This window comes from Erithacus rubecula (genome assembly GCF_903797595.1).
Source record: "Erithacus rubecula genome assembly, contig: SUPER_Z_unloc_4, whole genome shotgun sequence".
Classification (NCBI taxonomy): domain Eukaryota; kingdom Metazoa; phylum Chordata; class Aves; order Passeriformes; family Muscicapidae; genus Erithacus; species Erithacus rubecula.
In genome coordinates this window covers 2,701,587-2,720,662 of record NW_027635670.1, presented here as the reverse complement: position 1 = coordinate 2,720,662, position 19,076 = coordinate 2,701,587, and the positions used below count along the sequence as shown (strand labels likewise).

At 41.3% G+C, this 19,076-nt stretch overlaps 1 protein-coding gene across 1 annotated transcript in view; it reads left to right on the top strand.

The window, feature by feature from the left end:
- The window catches only part of SEMA6A (semaphorin 6A), a gene marked incomplete at its 5' end in the record, with an annotated part of 71,078 nt that overhangs the window by 19,076 nt on the left and 32,926 nt on the right, over positions 1-19,076 (top strand). Inside the window, 10 exon segments of the mRNA XM_079331496.1 lie at positions 366-456; positions 3,701-3,820; positions 4,854-4,942; positions 5,868-6,085; positions 9,617-9,748; positions 12,999-13,154; positions 14,582-14,758; positions 15,475-15,615; positions 15,703-15,783; positions 17,662-17,720. Of these exon segments, the coding sequence (XP_079187622.1) occupies positions 366-456; positions 3,701-3,820; positions 4,854-4,942; positions 5,868-6,085; positions 9,617-9,748; positions 12,999-13,154; positions 14,582-14,758; positions 15,475-15,615; positions 15,703-15,783; positions 17,662-17,720 (1,264 nt within the window).

Genomic DNA, 19,076 nt, shown 5'->3' with positions numbered 1-19,076 from the left:
TCACTGTTGAGGATAAATTTTGGAGCCTTGCCAGAACCACAGACCACATAGCCTGCTACAGTTCAAAACAGAACTTGTGTGTAGAGAAAACAGAGACTGAAGACTTTTGTAAAATGTGTCAGAGTGAGAATGATTAGTTCCAAAACAATGCCTGACTTACTGGACATACATTTTTCAGACTTAGTTTATTTAATACCATGATTTTTTGTCAAGTTTTTACTTCATAGTCAGGAGTAGAGTTAGAGAAAGGGCCTTCTTCTCTGCCCAGAGAAGAAGAAACATCTCTTCTGAGAATAGTCCTCATCCTAGGAAAGAAGTGTTGTTTCTTTCTCTCTCTATCTGAGGAACTCCCTTTGATTTTTCAGATGGATACCTTGGACTATCTGGAAGAGGAATTCAGTGGAATGGCCAGGTGCCCCTATGATGCAAAGCATGCCAACGTTGCATTGTTTGCAGGTAAAATGATGGAGATAAACCTTTTACTTTCTATCCTGCAGCCCAGGTTTGGGATAACATTGTGCCTCTTGCTTGAGCCCAGAATGTCTAGATCTAAAAGGTGTCAAAGGGGTTGAACAGTGACTAAAAAGTGAGGGCGTAAGGAAATTCCTAGCAAAAAAACTCCTTCCCTTCTCTGGAATTAACTCCACTGTCATCAACATTGCATGAAGCCTGAGTTTCCTGGATCAATATTTCAGTGTTTCCTGTGTTCTTGATGATATGGCCAGTGTGAGGCACCATTTCTGGCTGCATCCAGCTCCTGTGAACGTCAAAGGAAGTCAAGGGTTGTGTAAGCTTTAATGAGGATTAAACAGGATATGCTCTTTAACAACTCTAAGCCTAAGCTAACATTCATAATAAGAGGAAGTTAGGGAAAATGCTGTGGCATGCCCTTTTCTAGATCGAGAAGGAAAGGGAAGGTGATTTTTTTAAAAAAAGCTGAAAACATCTCTGCTGAAAACAAATATGGTCTTACCAGCTGCTATAGACAGAAGGAGAGAAGTGTATTGGTTAGTGGTGATTTATGCTGCATGCAGAAGAAGAGTGTTAACTCAGATTTCTACAATTGTTAGAAAAAAAGTGAGGTCTTATAAATGGGGTTAATTTTGGCTGCTGATTGTGCAGTATTTTTATATACCTCTTCAGGAATTCCTGATTGAATTATTTCTTTATTGAACTTGTTTTAGTGTGAACCCTGCTGATCTTTTCTTAGATCTGGCTGTTACATAGGTGGTGAAAATAATGAAAACATCATCCATGATAATGTGAGTCGTCCTCAGCAGGTGTGATGCTTTAAAACAGAGCCTGAGTACTCACATGGAAATAAACTAAGCTATTCCTCTGAAGATTTAAGAATGTGCAAGTATTTCAGCCATTCTGAAATGAGTCCATAACCAAAGGGCCCTATTAAGCCTGACTGTGTTTGAGGTATCATCATGTACCTCACAGAGAAGAGATTTTATAACCTGTTTCAAATTTTTTTTTTTACTCTTTATAGTGCAAATAAATGGGTCCTTTTGTTTCAAAAGTAGTGATGATGATAATGGTAGTATGTGATTTCTTAATTACAGTCACAGGCAGAAAGATACAGTAGAAATTCTCTAATTGTAGCAATTCATAAAGCATGGAAAGAGAGCAGCTTCTTCAGAGAAATATTTTTCGCATGTATCTCAGACTCCCTCTTCTTCCAGATGGGTCTTTCTCAGTGCAATGGCCAAGAAAGAGTTTATGACCAGCCTATTGTAAACATTCATTTTGAATACGGATGAAGTTCAGAAATATGACTCCAAATTTGTCACTGAAGAAATCCTTGTATTATTTGAAAATAAAGAGAATATTTATAGAAATTATCATCCTCCTTCATGGTGATTCAGAATATATTTGATACAGTTCAAATAAATATTTGTAGAATATGCTCCATAAATCTGCTAGCTTCAGAAAATCACTGCTTTATATATCTTACATATTGATACCCATGCTAACTTTTCAGAGTGCAATGAAACAGAACAGTTTCAGAACAGTTTAGGGCACTAATCCAAGTCATCTGAGTTTGTTGGATGCACTTACATGAATATGGCTCTATTTGCAGCCTGTAGCTATTATAGTGATATGTGTGAATTGTAGTTGGTCACAGGAACTTGGCAGGAAAGAAAATAAGACTGTGGTTGTATTAACATGAGCTCAGACATCCATATCTAAACAATTGAGCTTTTATTCGATTTTAAATGGTGGGGGGGGATGGGACACATTGTAATTATTTTTTCTATTTTGCGAAGAAAAAATGTTCATTCTTAAGTAGCCAAATAAGGACAAGAATTGCATGACTCAGAACAAAGCATACAGTACTGCTAATAAAAAACAATCTGAATTTTAAATCTGGAGCTGAAATTCACAGACTCACAGAGTTTCTAGGGTTGGATGTGAGCTCTGGAAATCATCCAGCACAACCCACCCTGCCAAGAGAGGGTCACCTGCAGCAAGTGACACAGGAATGTGTCCAAGTGGAGCTCGAATGCCTCTAGATAGGGAGACTCCACAACCTCCAGAGGAAGGTTGTTACAGTGCTCTGCCACCCTCAACATAAAGAAGTCCTTCCTTGTTTTGAGGGGTACTTCCTGAGTTTTAGTTTATGGCAATTGCTCCTCGTCCTGCCGCAGGGCACCAATGAAAAGTCTACCACCACCTTCTTGGCAACCGCCTTCGGATAGTGGCATGCCTTAATGAGATTTCCTCTCAGTCTTAAATTAAATGTGTGAAAGTGTAATGAGGAGAGCTTGACCAATAGAAGCCTCTGTGCTTTGTCCTGAGAATATCCTCAGTTCAGGTGCCTTCAAGGCACCAACATAATCTCTGTCAAAGGAGGTGCAGACAGTTCTGATGCAGACGTGATAGAGACACGATAGAAGCACCGCTTGTGCTTCTAGCAGACATTGTGTTCCAAGATCTCACACATGGAAACAGTCCTGTACAGTTACCAAGACCTGCAAACAGAATAGACAACAAATAAAATTTTAAAATGTTGCAGAACCTTGTGCTTTTATGTCCTTCTAGTTTTGTATGTTTTGGTTGTCCTTGGGGTGCCATTTTGCAGGCCTATCTTACCACTTGTCCTCCATTCTTTAAGAGAGAAGAATGCATAATTAATATGGTAAATGTCTAAAATGCATGCTAGAAAAGAAATACTGATGGATAATCCTCTTCCATTTTCAGCAGGGCTCCCAGCATGCTATTTAATTTTTTGTTAGTGATCTTTGGCAGAGTAGAAGTGCTCTCAAGGGCTGAAATTTTCACAAGTGTCAATTAGCTGACAGTCTTCAAGCCCTGTCTGGTTTGCAGTCCCAGTTAAAACCAATAGTTCTGTTGTATTTGTTTTGCTGACATACCTAGGCAGAATTTCTGAGCACTGAACTAGTGGCACGTAACTGGATAGGGTAGCTCAGTATGACATACTTAAACTGAAGAAGAATTATTCCAAAAGGTAATTTTCTTCCGCAGGATCCCTCTGAAATTACCATTTGCAAAGTGGTGACTTGCTTGTTCAGCACTCAGTTCCATTTACCTAGCTGGATTTTTTCCTTCCTTCAGTGTTCCTAAGGAGACTGTGATGGCTTTGTTTCCCCTTCTCATCTGACTGATGAGAGAAGAAGCAACTGTATTGTTCCTAATGCTCCTCCCCTCTTGTTTGTTCTTCCCATCCTCCCAGAGGGAAAGCTGTATTCTGCCACAGTGACCGACTTCCTGGCGATAGACGCAGTCATCTACCGGAGCCTTGGGGACAGCCCGACCCTGCGGACAGTCAAACATGACTCCAAGTGGTTGAAAGGTAGATAAACAAACAAGGCAGCATCTCTGATGAGAGCCTTGGGTTTCTGACAGACCTCTTTGTCATTTCATTTCACCAGTGCTTTCTGGCAGAAAGAGGGAAGTAGATTACATCTCCTGCTTATTCTGATCTGCTTATCTCTTTCTCTCTTCTCCAAGTTACTGGATTTGACAGAAGCTGTGAGCTGGGTAGATCAGAATATGCATTCCAGTGAGCTTTCCAAGCTGAAATCCATCAGTTTGTGTCTGTTAGCTGGAAAAGTTGGAACTTGCAGGGCTCTGTGTGCTTGGTCTGTGTTTGACAATATTCCTGCCACAGCACTGCTAGGTAACAATCAAGGCTTTATGAAGTACAAAAGGTTTGTCCTGTAATGTTAAGATTTATTAGTGAAACTAAAATTATGGGAATATTGCACAAAGCCTTTCTGTTACAGCTCTTAAGGATTGTACTGCTGCCATTGAATTAGGCAATTTTTGTGTTCTAAATGCCCTCATTGTTAAGGGTGATGCTGTTTAGCTTCATGTAGGTGTTAAGAATTGTTAGCATTTGGAGTGATTTTAACAGAGCGCAAAGCCATAGTTTCAAGTCTTTCTCTGCATGCAGAAATGTTTTGCCAGGTGTCAACTTTAGCTGTCCCACTTTGCTTGCTGCTACAGACACGTGTGGGCAGAAACAGTTATGTGGTTTGTTATTCCCTCAGCTCACAGCCTGCCTGCCATAAAGAGCACTGCTTGGTCCTCTCAGGCATACAGTTATAAATGCCTGTTTACCTTCCCCTTACTCCATCAGGGCAGATGTATTAATGGCAGAGACCTAACTCCCTTTCAGTGATGTTGCACAGACCTGTTCCCAGCTCTCCTGTCCCCAGACAGTGATTCTTCTGCAGCAGTGATTTGTTTGTTCTGAAAACTGATCAAGTTTGTCAAGCACAGACATGGATGTTAAATGTGAATGTATTTGGCTTCTCTTTGCATTCTGTATCCTGTACATGGTGCCTAAATCAGGTGTCTTGGGTTGCTGTTTTTTTTTCCAGAGCCGTACTTTGTTCAGGCAGTAGACTATGGCAATTACATCTACTTCTTCTTCCGGGAAATAGCAGTGGAGTACAACAGCATGGGAAAGGTAAGGGCAAAACAAGGCAAAAACAAGGCAAAAACACTGCATTGAATGACTTTGTCAGATTTGAGAGGAGGAAAACGTATGCTATTCTTGGACCAATGCTGTTACAACTGACCTTGAAATGAGAACCATAAATCATGATGACAAGGTCAGAATTTTGAGAAGATTCCTATTGCTCAAGCCAAAAGGTTGGCTGGAGTGAAACATTGCACTGTCTTGAAAGGAAAATGCATGGTTTCTTACAGTGATGGTGTTTGCTAGAGTCTCTTTTCTGGAATTATAAAAAGCACAAGGCTATCGTATTTAGTTCAACATAGTAGATAATTGTTAAAACAGATTCCAAAGCAGGAAGAAATTCTTCTGTAAGAAATATGAATTAGAGTGCTGAGTAAACAGGGGTAGGAATTTTGTGCTCTGCCATTCTGCAAAGAATAATTAAACACTTTCTGTATTTTTGCTAATTTCACAATAGCTTTCTGACTAAGCAGTCAGAAAAGCTGACCAAGGTCACAAAGGTGGAGAGCAGGAATAAAAGCCCAGCAAGATTTGCATAGTTTTTAAGTGCTGAAAACACAGGAATCAGAGCAGCAATGTGGGTTGCAGGGATGGTGAATATGAAATGTGCTTTTGTTTGGGGAAATAGAAAGCTAAGCAGTCTGTATGGAAATTAGTTTTATATGTGTTGAGAACAGATCTCCTGAAGGATTTATGGCTGTATAGTAAATGCCACAGTCTTATCTTTCATAGCACACTGTTCCAAAGCTTAATTTTTCTCTGTTTCTTATTTGTCACAGATTATAGAAAAGTGGTATTAAATTAAGCACCTTGCTGTGTTATTCCAAGTGTTTTAAAGGCAGTATTCCAATGAAGCCTTTAGGTCAAGAAAACATTTAATTTTTTTCCATTATTTTTGCTCTATTCCTTCCAGGTAGTTTTCCCAAGGGTGGCCCAGGTTTGCAAAAATGACATGGGAGGATCTCAGAGAGTGCTGGAAAAACAGTGGACTTCCTTTCTCAAGGCTCGGTTGAACTGCTCAGTTCCTGGCGACTCACACTTCTACTTCAACATTCTGCAGTCAGTTACAGATGTTATCCATTTCAATGGCAGGGATGTTGTTCTAGCAACGTTCTCCACTCCCTACAATAGGTGATGGTCACAATAACCTTTACCTTCTATTTCCTTTATGTTTTGCTTTTCACTGCAGTTCCTTTTTGCTGCATGTAAGCACTAGAATGGATTGCTCATACAATGTAATTATTATGTGGCCTGATAGTTTGTGTTTAATTTTAAGGTACCCTGGTGTTGCTTGCTTCATACCTGATGACTCAGGGTGGCTTTCAGCCATTTACTATCTGGACCTGTTCCTCAAACACACTTTTCTTTACATGGAAATAGTTCACACCAGCCAGCAAAAAGTTTGCAGCATGTACCTTGAAGAATATTATCCCAAAAAGAAAATACAGGGTTTTTTTCCTCACAAAGAAAGGACTGTGTCTGTTCTGTTTATAGCTAAGCCTCCAAGAACCAGGTTATCTCCTTCTCTTTTTTTTATGCATCCCTGTTGGCTCTTGCATTGATCCTTGACCCTGCACTGACCCTGCTGCCCCCTGACTCTCCTGGGAGAGCCAAGGTCTTGCTGGCTGGGAAGGAGGGTCCCCAGAACACCTATGTCATTGTTTGCATGGTTATCCAAAAGCATCAGTTCATCTATACAGATTTGATTACTGTTACACATTAGAGCGTGTTTCTCTGGAAGTTATTAGATGAGTAACTGTATCTAATTATTGAGAACTCCCAGAGAAGTTAAAAACACAGTAGCTTTCTAATTAAAAAATATATCGCAGTTTCACAGTAACATTTGAGCTGAAAGAGGAATTTTATTGATGAAATTCATTTAGTTTTGCCTGTACCCTTGCCACCCTTTGTCAAAGCCTGACCTCAATGAGGTAATTCACAGAGCTGACTTCAAATGAGAGTAAGCCTGGGCCTGTAATGTATAATCACTGCTTTTGACATCAAAACAATAGGAACTGCAATGGAATAATTATGTCACCAATAGGGAATACAAGTTTAAATTAAGATTATCTCTTTTTATGCAATCTGTCTTAATAAAAACAGGTGAACAAATAGAAATTCAACATCAGAAAATAGATTGTATCTTGCAATTATCTCAAAATTGAGATTCTCCTCCCACTCTACTAGTATTTCCTGTATTGTGTCATGAATAATTCTTTTCCTTAAGTCTTGCATTTTTAAATCTAAGGACTTGGTGTAAAAAGCAAAACTCCATTTTTATAGGCTGTAGGTTTTGCCATACATGGAAGATGGCAGGAAGACATATATTCATGGAGACAGTTTATTAGCAGCCCTGTCACCAGGAGGGCCAAGAGTGTCCCGGGAGCATCAGGCACAGCATCAGAGCCGGGCAAGGGAGGGGATTGTCCTGCTCTGCTCTGAGCTGGGGCAGCCTCACCTCCAGTGCTGGGGCAGCTCTGGGGGCCAGAGTGTAAGGATCTAAAGGTATTGGAGACCAAAGGAGAGCTACAAAGATGGCAAAGGACTTGAGGGGAAGCTGTATGAGCAGTAAGGAGGCCACATGGCTTGTTCAGCCTGGAGGAGAGGGAGGGAAGACCTCACAGCAGTTCAGAGCTTCCTCATGAGGTGAAGAGGAGGGGCAAGCACCAATCTCTGCTCTCTGGTGACCTGTGAGAGGACTTGAGGAAGCTGAGTCGTAGAGATTTAGGTTGGATATTAGAAAAAATAGGTTCTTCACCCAGAGGGTGGTTGGGCACTAGAACAGGCTCCCACAGGGAGTGGTCACAGGTTACCAGGCCTGACAGACATCAAGGGCCATCTGCACAATGCTCTCAGGCACATGCTGTGATTTTTGGGGTGTCCTGTGCAGGAGGAGTTGGACTTCAATGCTTCTTGTGAGTCACTTCAAGTTCAGGATATTCTTTGATTCTATAGTTCTATGAAACCTACTTGTGGCATAAACACATCTCTCATTTCTCCTCCACTAAAGAAAAGTTGCAGCAAATACCTTTGGTGTTTATAACAAAGTTTCCTTCTAAACTGAGGTGAAGAGATTCCTCAGTCTAATCAGAGGTCACTCTGGTAGAAGCCAGTGCTGGGTTGTATTCCAGTAGTTCAGAGGTGGCTTGGACCCCTTGGCTGTGACCCACAGGGCTCCATCCTTACCCCTGCATCACACTACAGACCTGCCACCCTCCAGAGTACAAGATGTTGCAGTCCTTTCAGCACAGCAGTGCCTCCATCCCTCTGTAGCTGTGGGTTGAGCATGGGTCCCAGCATTTGCAGTTGTGTGTAGCACACCTCAAGATTTTATGGTTGGTTTTTTTTTTTCCTTTAGGACTTAATTCAGCAGTGTGCAAAATATTTTAGCTGGAGTGGATCTTGAGCTGTCTTTTAGGATGAGGTCCTCTGTGTGGCAAGATACACTGTGTGGACAGATACCTGACCATCTCTTGCATCAACATGTATATGGCATTTAAAACTCCTGCTGTGTAGTATCACATTAAAATAGAGCTTTGAAGTTTCCTTTCATTTAAAAAGACAAATCTGTGGAGATCAAAGACTGCTGTACTGTCTCCCAGCTTGTTTTTCTTCAGTAAAATGCATTTTGAAATTTTTTACTATTCCAACGGTTATTTTTCTATTAATTTATATACCTTTAGGAGTTTAGCTTAATCCTCTGTAACAGTATTAAAGTTGCTACATTTTTTCTTTGATGTATAATAACATACTAGCTAAGAGCAGGATTGAAAGCCTCAGCCAGCTGGGTTCATGCTATTTACCCAATAAAATAAAGTAGTGGAAGTCAGTCACAAATACAGTAGTTCATGTGAAAAAAAAAATTAAAGTGAAGGGGGAATAAATGAATATTTCATGCTTCCAAGTGACTGATCATGGTAACCTCGTAAGCCTTTCAGAAAGTATGTAGCTAAGAATAGAGCTATGTTTGGACAATGCTGCTGTGCAGTTGCATGCAAGTGTTCAAAAAGTTGAAATTTGCAATGCTATGATCTTAAAATAATATAAAATTTGCTTGTATAAGCTCTTTACATTTCACTGAGTAGAACAAACTTCTAAGCACAGTCAACTCCTTTCCATTGGGAGCACTTTGTGGATATCAGGCTGTGGGAGCATGAATGAATTACATGTAAAAGCCAGGTAAATGGCACATTGCAGCACGCTTCCAGTTTGGTTAAAACCAACTTCTGAACTGTCTGCAATGTATTTTTTGAGGCATGGCAGGGACTACAATAGTTGTTACTTGGAAATGTTATGACTTAGGAGACTTTAAATTTCCAATGGGTAATAGGTTCTGAATGAGACTAGCAATTACTCCTCATACATTGACATAGCCAGAGTTTCACCAGTTCTTTCCCTTTTTCAAGATTATTGCAATTACTTGTTTCTGTAGAGGCTTGGAAATAAAATCTCTTGGCAGGAGCTGCCAGCTGATTGGTGTTCACTGATACTGGTATTTTCCATGGGGCTGGCTTTTCCTGTTAATACCAGATTCAGAGTTCAGGGATAAGTAACCTGGGACAGGAAGACTTCTAGAGAGCATAACTAGAGAGCCTTTTTCACTCAAAATTTCGTGCATAACTGCAGAATGAGTAACAATTTCTGGGAAATGTCACTTTACAGCATCCCTGGCTCTGCAGTCTGTGCCTATGACATGCTTGACATTGCCAATGTATTTACTGGGAGATTCAAGGAACAAAAGTCTCCAGACTCCACATGGACACCAGTTCCTGATGAACGAGTGCCCAAGCCCAGGTATGTTTCATGTATAGTGATGATGTTCTGTTCCTTCATGCAGGCTACAGAAGCTTTTTGATAATTTGAACAGCCTTGTAAGGTTCATACAATTATACATGTTGCAACAGTAAGGTAGAAGTTGAGTTGAATTTGGATCTAAACTACACAACTGAGATTTTTCCACTTAAATGAGATTTGTGTAACATATATCAGGCCAGCATCAGATCCACTTGGTCAGAATAATCACTTAGGAGTGGTGTGAGTTACTCAGTTGTTGCAAATTGGTTCAGTAATGAATGTATCTCTTTACAAGGCCTGCACCAGTTCTACAGTTTACTGTTCTATGATTAGCATGCAGTTTAAGTGCTACAGTGGATGATTTATGGAGAGCAAAAATGAGCATTCCACTGAACTGGAGATTCAGTTTACCTCATTCCTCCTATGAGTTGTTTTCCCCTCTTCCACGTGTTTGCGTGCATCTCCTCTTCTACATTCTTCATATTTCTTCCAAGTACCATTTCATACAAGTTGCTGTTGACAGACACTTGTCAACTCACTTACACCAATCGCATTTTGCTCTGCGATATTGAGATATATATAGTTAAATCAAATTCTTTTGTCTCACTTGAGCTTTATCACTTTATTGCATGTTTTACATTGCTTGTGATATCTTAAATAATTTCAAAAGAAAAAAACATCTGAAGTACTGTGTGGAGTGTTGAACACCACAATATAAGAAGAATATAAACCTTCCGGGAATATCTAAAGGAGCCCTACAAAGATGGTGAAGGGCTTAGAGGGAAAACCATGTGAGGAGCAGCTGAGGCCACTTGAGTTGCCTGGAGGAGACTGAGGGGAGACCTCATCACAGTACACAACTTCCTTATGAGGGGAAGAGGAGAGGCAGGCACTGATCCCTTCTCCATGGTGGCCAGTGACAGGACCCAAGGGAATGGGCTGAAGTTGTGTCAGGAGAGGTTTAGGTTGGGCATTAGGAAAAGGTTCTTCACCCAGAGGGTGGCTGGGCACTGAACAGGCTCCCCAGGGAAGTGGTCACAGCACCAGCCTGACAGAGCTCAAGAAGGTTTTAGACACTCTCATGGCACATGGAGTCATTTTGGGGTATCCTGTGTGGGGCCTGGATTTCAGTGATCCTTGCAGATCAGTTCCAGCTCAGGTTATTCTATGAGTCTGTGAAGCTCCGTGGTGGAAACTGAGCTTCTGCCTAATCTAAATTTGGGCCATCATGTTTTGGATTTGCCAAGTGTAGTATTACTGTGCTGTCTTTATTCTGGAGTTGTCACTCAAGAGAAGATCCTGGAGGTGACTGGAAAATCTGGTAAATTCTGTGTCTGTTTTCAGTCTGAGTCTTAGTAATTAATGCAGCTTCTATCAGTGTTGCAGGATTTTCTTCTCCATTTTGCAGTGTTTCAAACAAGTTGTTGACACAATGGTCTGCCTTGGGAGTGCAAGGCTGCATGATGCCTCCAAGGTTTGGACCTTACTGAGATATATTTGCAGGGAAGGAGAAAAGAAGGAAAATCACTTTCAGTGGGAAAGAAGAAGAGAAAGTCACATTATGAGTTTGGGATCAGCCAATAGCAGGCTAACTGTTATGATGAAGTTGGGATAATATTGTGCTTTCTAAGCCTGAGGAGATAATGTCAAGTGAAGTGTGAACAGTGTTTCACGTAACATTTGGCAACCAACCTGCTTAATAAAAATAGTCATTACTTCTAGCTCATGTTGAAGTGCATGACAGTCACCTTTGAAATAAGGTCATTTTTATCTGGGTATCTCAGTATGATGCAGAAACATTACTGCCCCTATTGATCTAAGATTTCTCAGAAACCTACCAGAGCCCGTCAGGGGTGTCACTTTGGCCAGACAGCAGGGTTTGCTTGGGTTTATGTGGACTCGACTAAACCACTTTTGAGATTAAAACAGGATTATTCCAATCATGCTATTAGGATTTAGGAGTAAATAGGCCTCCAGATTAGATACACAGAAGCTGTAGACACCACTGTGCCAGAAGGTGCAGGCTGCTCCCTCGAGTTCTCTGGGAATGTTGCCTCACGGGTCAATGCCCTTGCAAGGGCCTAGGAAACCAGCCATGTCCTTGATTTCTCCTTCCCTCCACCTGTTGCTAGTTCTGCATACAGCTAAATTATTTTGAAGAGACAATAGCACATATTGTCTGCATGTAGTGTTCCTTGCTCAGCTCTTGTGGGACCAGACTTGCTGACACAGCTAGTTCCTTCAAGTCCTATGCTACCTTCCCACACAAGATTTATTTGCCTAATGTTTGAATATTTATCTGAATCTGAGCAACACAAATGATAGGACCAGTCCTGTATTTTGTTCAAGTTGACATTACTCTTGGTGTTAGATCCTTACCCACATCTGAGTAGATGAAAATTGAATAATGCAGTGTGTTTATTTGTGAATGGTCCATCTTTCATCTTCCCATCTCACACTGGCTCAAAGGTCTGAAGAATCATAGTGCCCTAGAAAATGGGATCAAATTGGCCTTTTATTGAAGAAAATTGCTTATACAATATTAACAAGCAAAACATTTTTCTGCTTCTTTGAGAGATGACATGACCAGGCAAGAAGATTGCAATACATTTTGTGAGCAGCTAGATTTTAGAAATAGCATGAGCAGATTTGCATTTAAGTGGTTAAAGAGTGACAGATAACTTTTCAGTGAAAGTTCTCAATGAGCTACCATTCTTTAATTTCATCCAAATTGAACTAAGGGTAAAAAACAATGTTTACATGGGTGTTATTTAGTTTGTCTTCTCCAATAGTCTGTTTTCTATCAGATTTGATTAAAAGTGGCATTCTTTCATACCTGTTAAAAAGAACCACTTTATTAAAGGGGCTGCTTTTTTTCCAGGAAAGAGCAGTAAACTAGGCAAGTTACAGATCAGAAAACACCAGTGCCATTGGGAAGCATCAAGCCAAATGCATGCATGCTGTGATTACATTCCATATGAGTGGATAAATTACAAACTCTGTGTGTAGCACTTCTGATGAAAAAATGGCTTTTTGCTCATAAGTGACACATTAAGTCCTTTTGAATGGACGACAAAGAAAATTTTTAAGCTTCCCTTAAGAGGCTGAACAAGTCTACCCCACTTTTCATTCTTCCTCCGAGTTAAACTCCTGCAAAGCACATCAGATTTCGGTGAGAGCTTCATCACAAAAGGAAGCTTGCCCTCGATGTCAAATAAGTTTTCTGACTTTACTCTCTTGTTTTATATAGGCCTGGTTGCTGTGCTGGCTCTACATCATTAGAAAAATATGTAACATCTAATGAGTTCCCAGATGATACTCTGAACTTCATCAAAACACATCCTCTGATGGACGAGGCTGTGCCTTCCATCGTGAACCGACCCTGGTTCCTGAGAACAATGGTCAGGTACGTGCACCAGGTGAACTCCTGTCCGTGCTGTAGCTGCAAAGCTGTGCTAATAGCCTTGCTTCAAATACCCTCCAGCTCCATAAATGTCCTTGTTGTCCTGGGCACGAATCCAGCTAGGAATGGTGGCAGAGCTAGCAGATGCTGTGGAACTCCCTGAGCAGCTTTCAAGATAGGAAAAGCCTCAGTCTTTTCCACCAGGCTGAGCTGAGCTGGATGTTGTAGGAAATGCTGTGTGGGGAAGGTTCACTCACCTTTTGGCTTATGTGTCAGTGCCTGATACAGGTCTGTAAAAACTTCAGGCAAGGATCAGCAGACAGCTCAGGAGTATGTACACAGGATACAAACATGTCTGCCAGGATATGTTCACAGGATATGTAGATGTCTGTCAGGTAACTGGTAAGCTTTAATGTTTGCAGCAGTGTATAGGTAGGAGTAATTGCATAATCTGCATCCTTTCTATGGCAACAAGAAAAAAATAATAACAGGTTTGAACAGACTCATAAATCAGCAAGTGTTAAATACACCATTCCCTTCCTATCAAAATACATTCCTACTCTCTGCTGTGGTCATTATACTACTTATCTCCCCTCCAGCAATGAACAGAATAATGTGACTAACTTTTGCCATATTTTCCTCTCTTCCTCTGAATAAAGATAGAGTATTGTGTAGGGTATTGAGCTCTGGAAGGGTCTGAGTTAGTTGTAGTAATGTATCTTCTGTCAGGTTTTTCTGTCAGGTTTTTCTGTCAGGTTTTGTACCTGCAACCAAAGATGACAGCAGCAAGCTCCACAAATGTTTCCCTTTGTTAGGCAGTACCATCTAACTGGTACTAAACCACCAGTATATTTGTTTTCAGTAAATTGTGTCATCACAATTGATATCACCTCAGTGCTGGGCTTGCTTTGTGGCAGTAGTGTGATTATTTTTAGCAAGGTAAAATGGTGTTTAGTGTTTCATTATTGCATTGACACAGCTTTTCCTGACAAAAAATGTTGAATCTAGTTCAGCTGCTTTTAATATGACAGAGCTTGAAATTTTAAAAGCAGTTCACTGTGATGGTTCTCTATCCCTGTCTGAAGAAATCACAAGGCTTTTAGGAGGGTAATTCCAAAATGTCCTCAGATTCCTAGCACCCCTTCAGCTTTCTCAACTTCTAGACACTTCCTGGACACTTCTGCTGGCTTTTGGATGTGTGGGCATGCAAATACATGAAAATTCTCCAGCATCTGGGGAGCCAAATTGGGTTGGCTACAAATTGGTACAATCTGTGTGGATTCACAGTCAGGTAGGAAAAGCTCTTAAATGTGTTTAATGGTTACTAGAAGTCTACTATACACTTATCTGACGTGAAGAAGGTGATTAAATAAATGACAGTTCTGTGATTATCTCTGTGATGTATCTGTGAAAATGCTCTGTTATTTTAGGTATCGCCTGACCAAAATTGCTGTTGACTCAGCTGCTGGGCCGTATCAAAACTACACCGTGGTTTTCTTGGGATCAGAGAAGGGAATCATCCTGAAGTTCTTGGCACGGACAGGAAACACTGGTTTCCTAAATGACAGCCTTTTCCTGGAGGAGATCAATGTTTACAATCCTGAAAAGTGTGTATCTGATTCTTTGTACTCGTGTATGGGTGACTTTGAACTTCTGATTTCCCAGGGAATAGTTTGTCCCATGGAAACGGAAGTGGTTAGAGAAGCCAAGTTTTTTGAGTAATTTTAAATTGTTTAGGGAGGGGATGTCTGCTTATCAGTCTCTTCATTGCAATAAGATTTTTTTTTTTATTCTGTATGTGTAGAAAATAGCCCATCCTATGCAGCAGCTGATGGATAATTAAAAGTGAAGTTCTGGAAAGGAAGATTAATTTTCTAATCCTATAAAAAACCCTGATTCCTCTCCAAATAACTCAACAAGCAGCAAGCTGCTCTCCAAGGGAAATTTTCCACATTTCAGTCTTCCTCAAATATGCCTAAGGGGGCTTTGAAGTGAGCCATAATCATGCAGAAATTTCAGCTACTTTGAGTGCTGGAGAAGAATAAACACAAAAATGAAGGGCTACCAGAAGCTTGTCTGGTGTGCTGTCTCTCTCCAATTCATAACTTTTTTCTTAATTTTTAATACTTGTTTATATGTCTATCAGTATTTTTAGTGGCCATTGTGTGTTCTTTTTCCTTGACTTGCTCAATTCTACCTTTCTAACAGATTTTTTGATGGAAGTTTTTTGTGATTTTATTTTTTTTCTCCAGCCAGGGGGATAATTAAGGTTTTCTCCTGGGTTCCCAGCACCTGTAACCAGGTTTTGCTTTTACCCAAACAGGTGCAGCTACGAGGGCACAGAGGACAAGCGGATCATGGGCATGCAGCTGGACAAGCCCAGCAGCGCCCTGTACGTCGCCTTCTCCACCTGTGTCATCAAGGTGCCCCTGGGGCGCTGCGAGCGCCACGGAAAGTGCAAAAAGTACGTGTCCCCTGGGGCTGGCAGAGGCCTGGGCAGAGGGCAGGCTGCAGCTCTCATGAATGCCACCTTGTGCTCTTCTCTCTCAAGGGCCTGCATAGCATCCAGGGACCCGTACTGCGGATGGGTGAAGGAGAGCGGGGCGTGCACGCAGCTGCTCCTTGGCTCCAAGTGAGTAAAGGCTCTGGCTGGACGGGCCCTGAGCTCCAGGCTGGTGCCAGCCAGTCTTGGGCTGAGCTATTTGAAACACGAGGCTCTCAGAGAGGGAAAAATGTGGGAAGTGTTTGTTCCTACCTTATTTGCATTCACCTCCGAAGTGTCTCACAAATTTTTTTGACGTGAACGGTCAGCTGATTGGTAACTGCTGAAAGAGGAGGAAGAAGAAAATGAAAGAGCTGTGTTAAGGTCCACGTATTATTGAAAGGAGTGAATTGGATGGATATGTCTGGACCAGCCTACACTGGAGCCATCACAGCTGATTAAAGAGGCAATAGAATCCAAATTAAATTACTCAAGTAATTTGTCCACTGAAAACAAAACCAGTCCTTCTAATTTGCTGTGCATTACTAAGAGGAATAACAGAGCACAGTAAGGGCTTAAAACAGATTTAGAGAAGTGCTGGATCTCCCCTTGCTTAACAGTAGAATTTAATTATTTTATGATAATGAAAGTCTGTGAAGGTTACAAGGAGCAAACCCGCTACAGAGCTCGCATTTCTTGGCCACTGAGTTCTGACACACCACACGACTGCCCACTCTGAGCTCCACAGCTATCCTCCCTCATGGTAGCAGTGGAAGTGTAGCACAGACATCACAGAGCCTTGACAGCCCTACCCCTGACGCCACTTAACCCTGCTTGTCTACAGGTCCTCAGTACATAATGGACGAGTTGCAATCCCTGTGCTCTTCTCTTGTTCTTAATTTGCTGATTTCCCCCATCTGCTGGGGATGCTGTAGCTCTATGTGTCTGTGTATGCTTGACTACAAAAGTGTAGGTTGTTTCTGATTTGACTTTTGGCAGGATAATGTTAAAATGCACCCTGTCCATATCAGGTTTTTCATCACTCCAAAAGTGCTTGAGATTTCTTCAACCTCCATTGAAGTTGTGGGGAATTTTCGTGCCTCACTTTCAAAAGCAGCTCCCACTTTCATCAACAGTTCCATTGAGACAGAGCCTGTGCAGCTTGCAGTGATGAAGTCCAAAAGTGAGCAAGGCAGCTTGTGTTCTGTCCAGTGCTTAGGAAGGAGGTCCAGAGCTGCTGTGAAGATATCTGGTGAAGTTCTAAGCTAGCCAACAGGAGGCAGAGATGTTAGGTGCCCTCCTGGAGTAGGTGATAGTGGAGCAGGTGTTCTAAGAGCACAGAGTTAGAATGAGTTGTCTGCAAGGGTAATTAAGTCTCAAGGACAGGATCCTAATACAGACAAGGGCTTGTATCTGGAAGTTTTCCAAGGTTCTTGACATCCACCTTTGACCACAAAGGAAGTTGGAAGAACAGCTTCAATAGTTATCCAAAAATCACAGAGAGAGGTTAGGAGCACGTCAGCTAGAAAAGCATGTGAGTAGAGCCCCCGGAGGAAGGGAACACCTTTGGTGGGATGGACCTTGTGCCTTGCAGCTTCATCCAATGCTGAAATGCAGGTTTCTTCCTCAAGCACAGTGCTTGCCCAATGGGTTGGCTTCCTTCTCACAACAAAGTGCCAGTGCACCCGATCTACTCTGTGCACAGGTTAAGGTAGGGTTACAATTGCTTCTGATAACATCATGTATTTAACAGTTTAGAAAATGCAGGTCTTTTCTTCCCTTGGTAATAAGGCATGCAGTGGATTGTTAAAAAGTAATAATATAAAGACAAATTATCATTGGAAGCCAATAAATCATTAAGCTTTGATGAATAGCTCAAACGTATGTTGTGGTTTTTCAGCCTCTGTGTGGAATTTCCAAAGAAATAGCCAGTTTTGCAGCAGGGGTTTATTTCAATGTGATAATTTCTTTGTGGTTATGCCTATGACTGTTGTTATTCATACTGTTTTGTTTCTTTCTATTATTTAGACTGGTATTTGAACAGGACATAGAACGTGGCAATACGGATGGCCTGGGTGACTGCCAAAGTAAGCAAAGCTTTTACCTCTATTTACCATGTGTCACAGTATCCTTCTGAATGCCTCAAATCACCATTACCTGTCAGACATTCTTTCATAGCTACATAAGTCACAACAGGGACAGCAATGTAGCTAATGATGCAGGCTCAGAAGAACTGTTGTTTAAATGTGTTTGAGGAAAATAGCCCAGTTCATGTGATTTATAGGAACACTGGACGTCAGAGTGGTTTCATAATGAGAAAAGCTCAGCTCTAGAGGATATTGATTACAGCAATGGCATAATGAATTGGGGTCATTGTCTTTTTTAGCCCTGGTGGTGGGCTTATTTATGTAAATGTACAGAAATGGCTTAGTTTCTTGGTGTAGTCTGTGACTTGGACTACATTCCCATGCAGCACAGTGAGACAGTGAAATATATCTTCAGTTCTGATCTGAATCAAGAAATGACAACTACTTAGTTTGTGAATCTTAAACAATTTTACATACAGTCTGGACAACCTCGTGGTCTTAATGGTTAGGTACTATTGACACTGCCTAAGAAATTTCAATGGTGAACCTTAAGTACTGACAGCATGAACTGGAAGCTTAAACACGGTCTTTAAACATTTACAGTTTTGCACTGAAATGCTTAAAAGTGCATAGCTTGCACTGCATGCTGATTTCTGAGCCTGCAGGAATGCCAACATCTGTGTTCAGGACAGCTCTTGTTCAAAGTGTTTCCACTGAGGTTGGTTTGATTCTGAGCTCCAAACATTATTTATAAACATCATGAAATCAAGACTCGTATTCTTTTCAGTGTAATTTGCACTGATGCAAAAAAACTGATGAAGCTGAGGAATCAATGTACAATGAGAGAGTCATTACTTCTGCAGTGCAGAGAAAAATAACAGAAGGCTAGACTGTGCCATAGGACATAGTGTGGGCCAGGTGTTGTGGAGAAAGCCAGAACCGTCTCATGCTTTGTTCAAGTGCCATTAATTATGGATATTACTCTGATCACTGTGCTTGAAGAAGTACAAGGATTTCAGCCTCTGTCCTAAGACAGGGTAATATAGACTCTTGCAAAGATTTTTCAAGGAGGTGTACACATAAGGCCTCCCCTCTGTTCCCCTGTAAAATGGGTTAGCACCAAAATCAGGCCAGTTCCCAGCTGGTGTATCTTTGCCCCTTTCAGCCAGTCCTGCTCTCCTTGGGCAAATAGGTTAGACAGGAGTGCAATGTACCTGGTGTCAGTTACATATAAAAGGATGGTAGGAAATTATTCAGGAACAGCACATTGTGCTCATGGAGAGAGATCTGCTTCTGTGCAGAGAGCAACAAAGCCCATGTCCTGCTTAAATCCCTCTTTAGCCCTGAATGATGCAT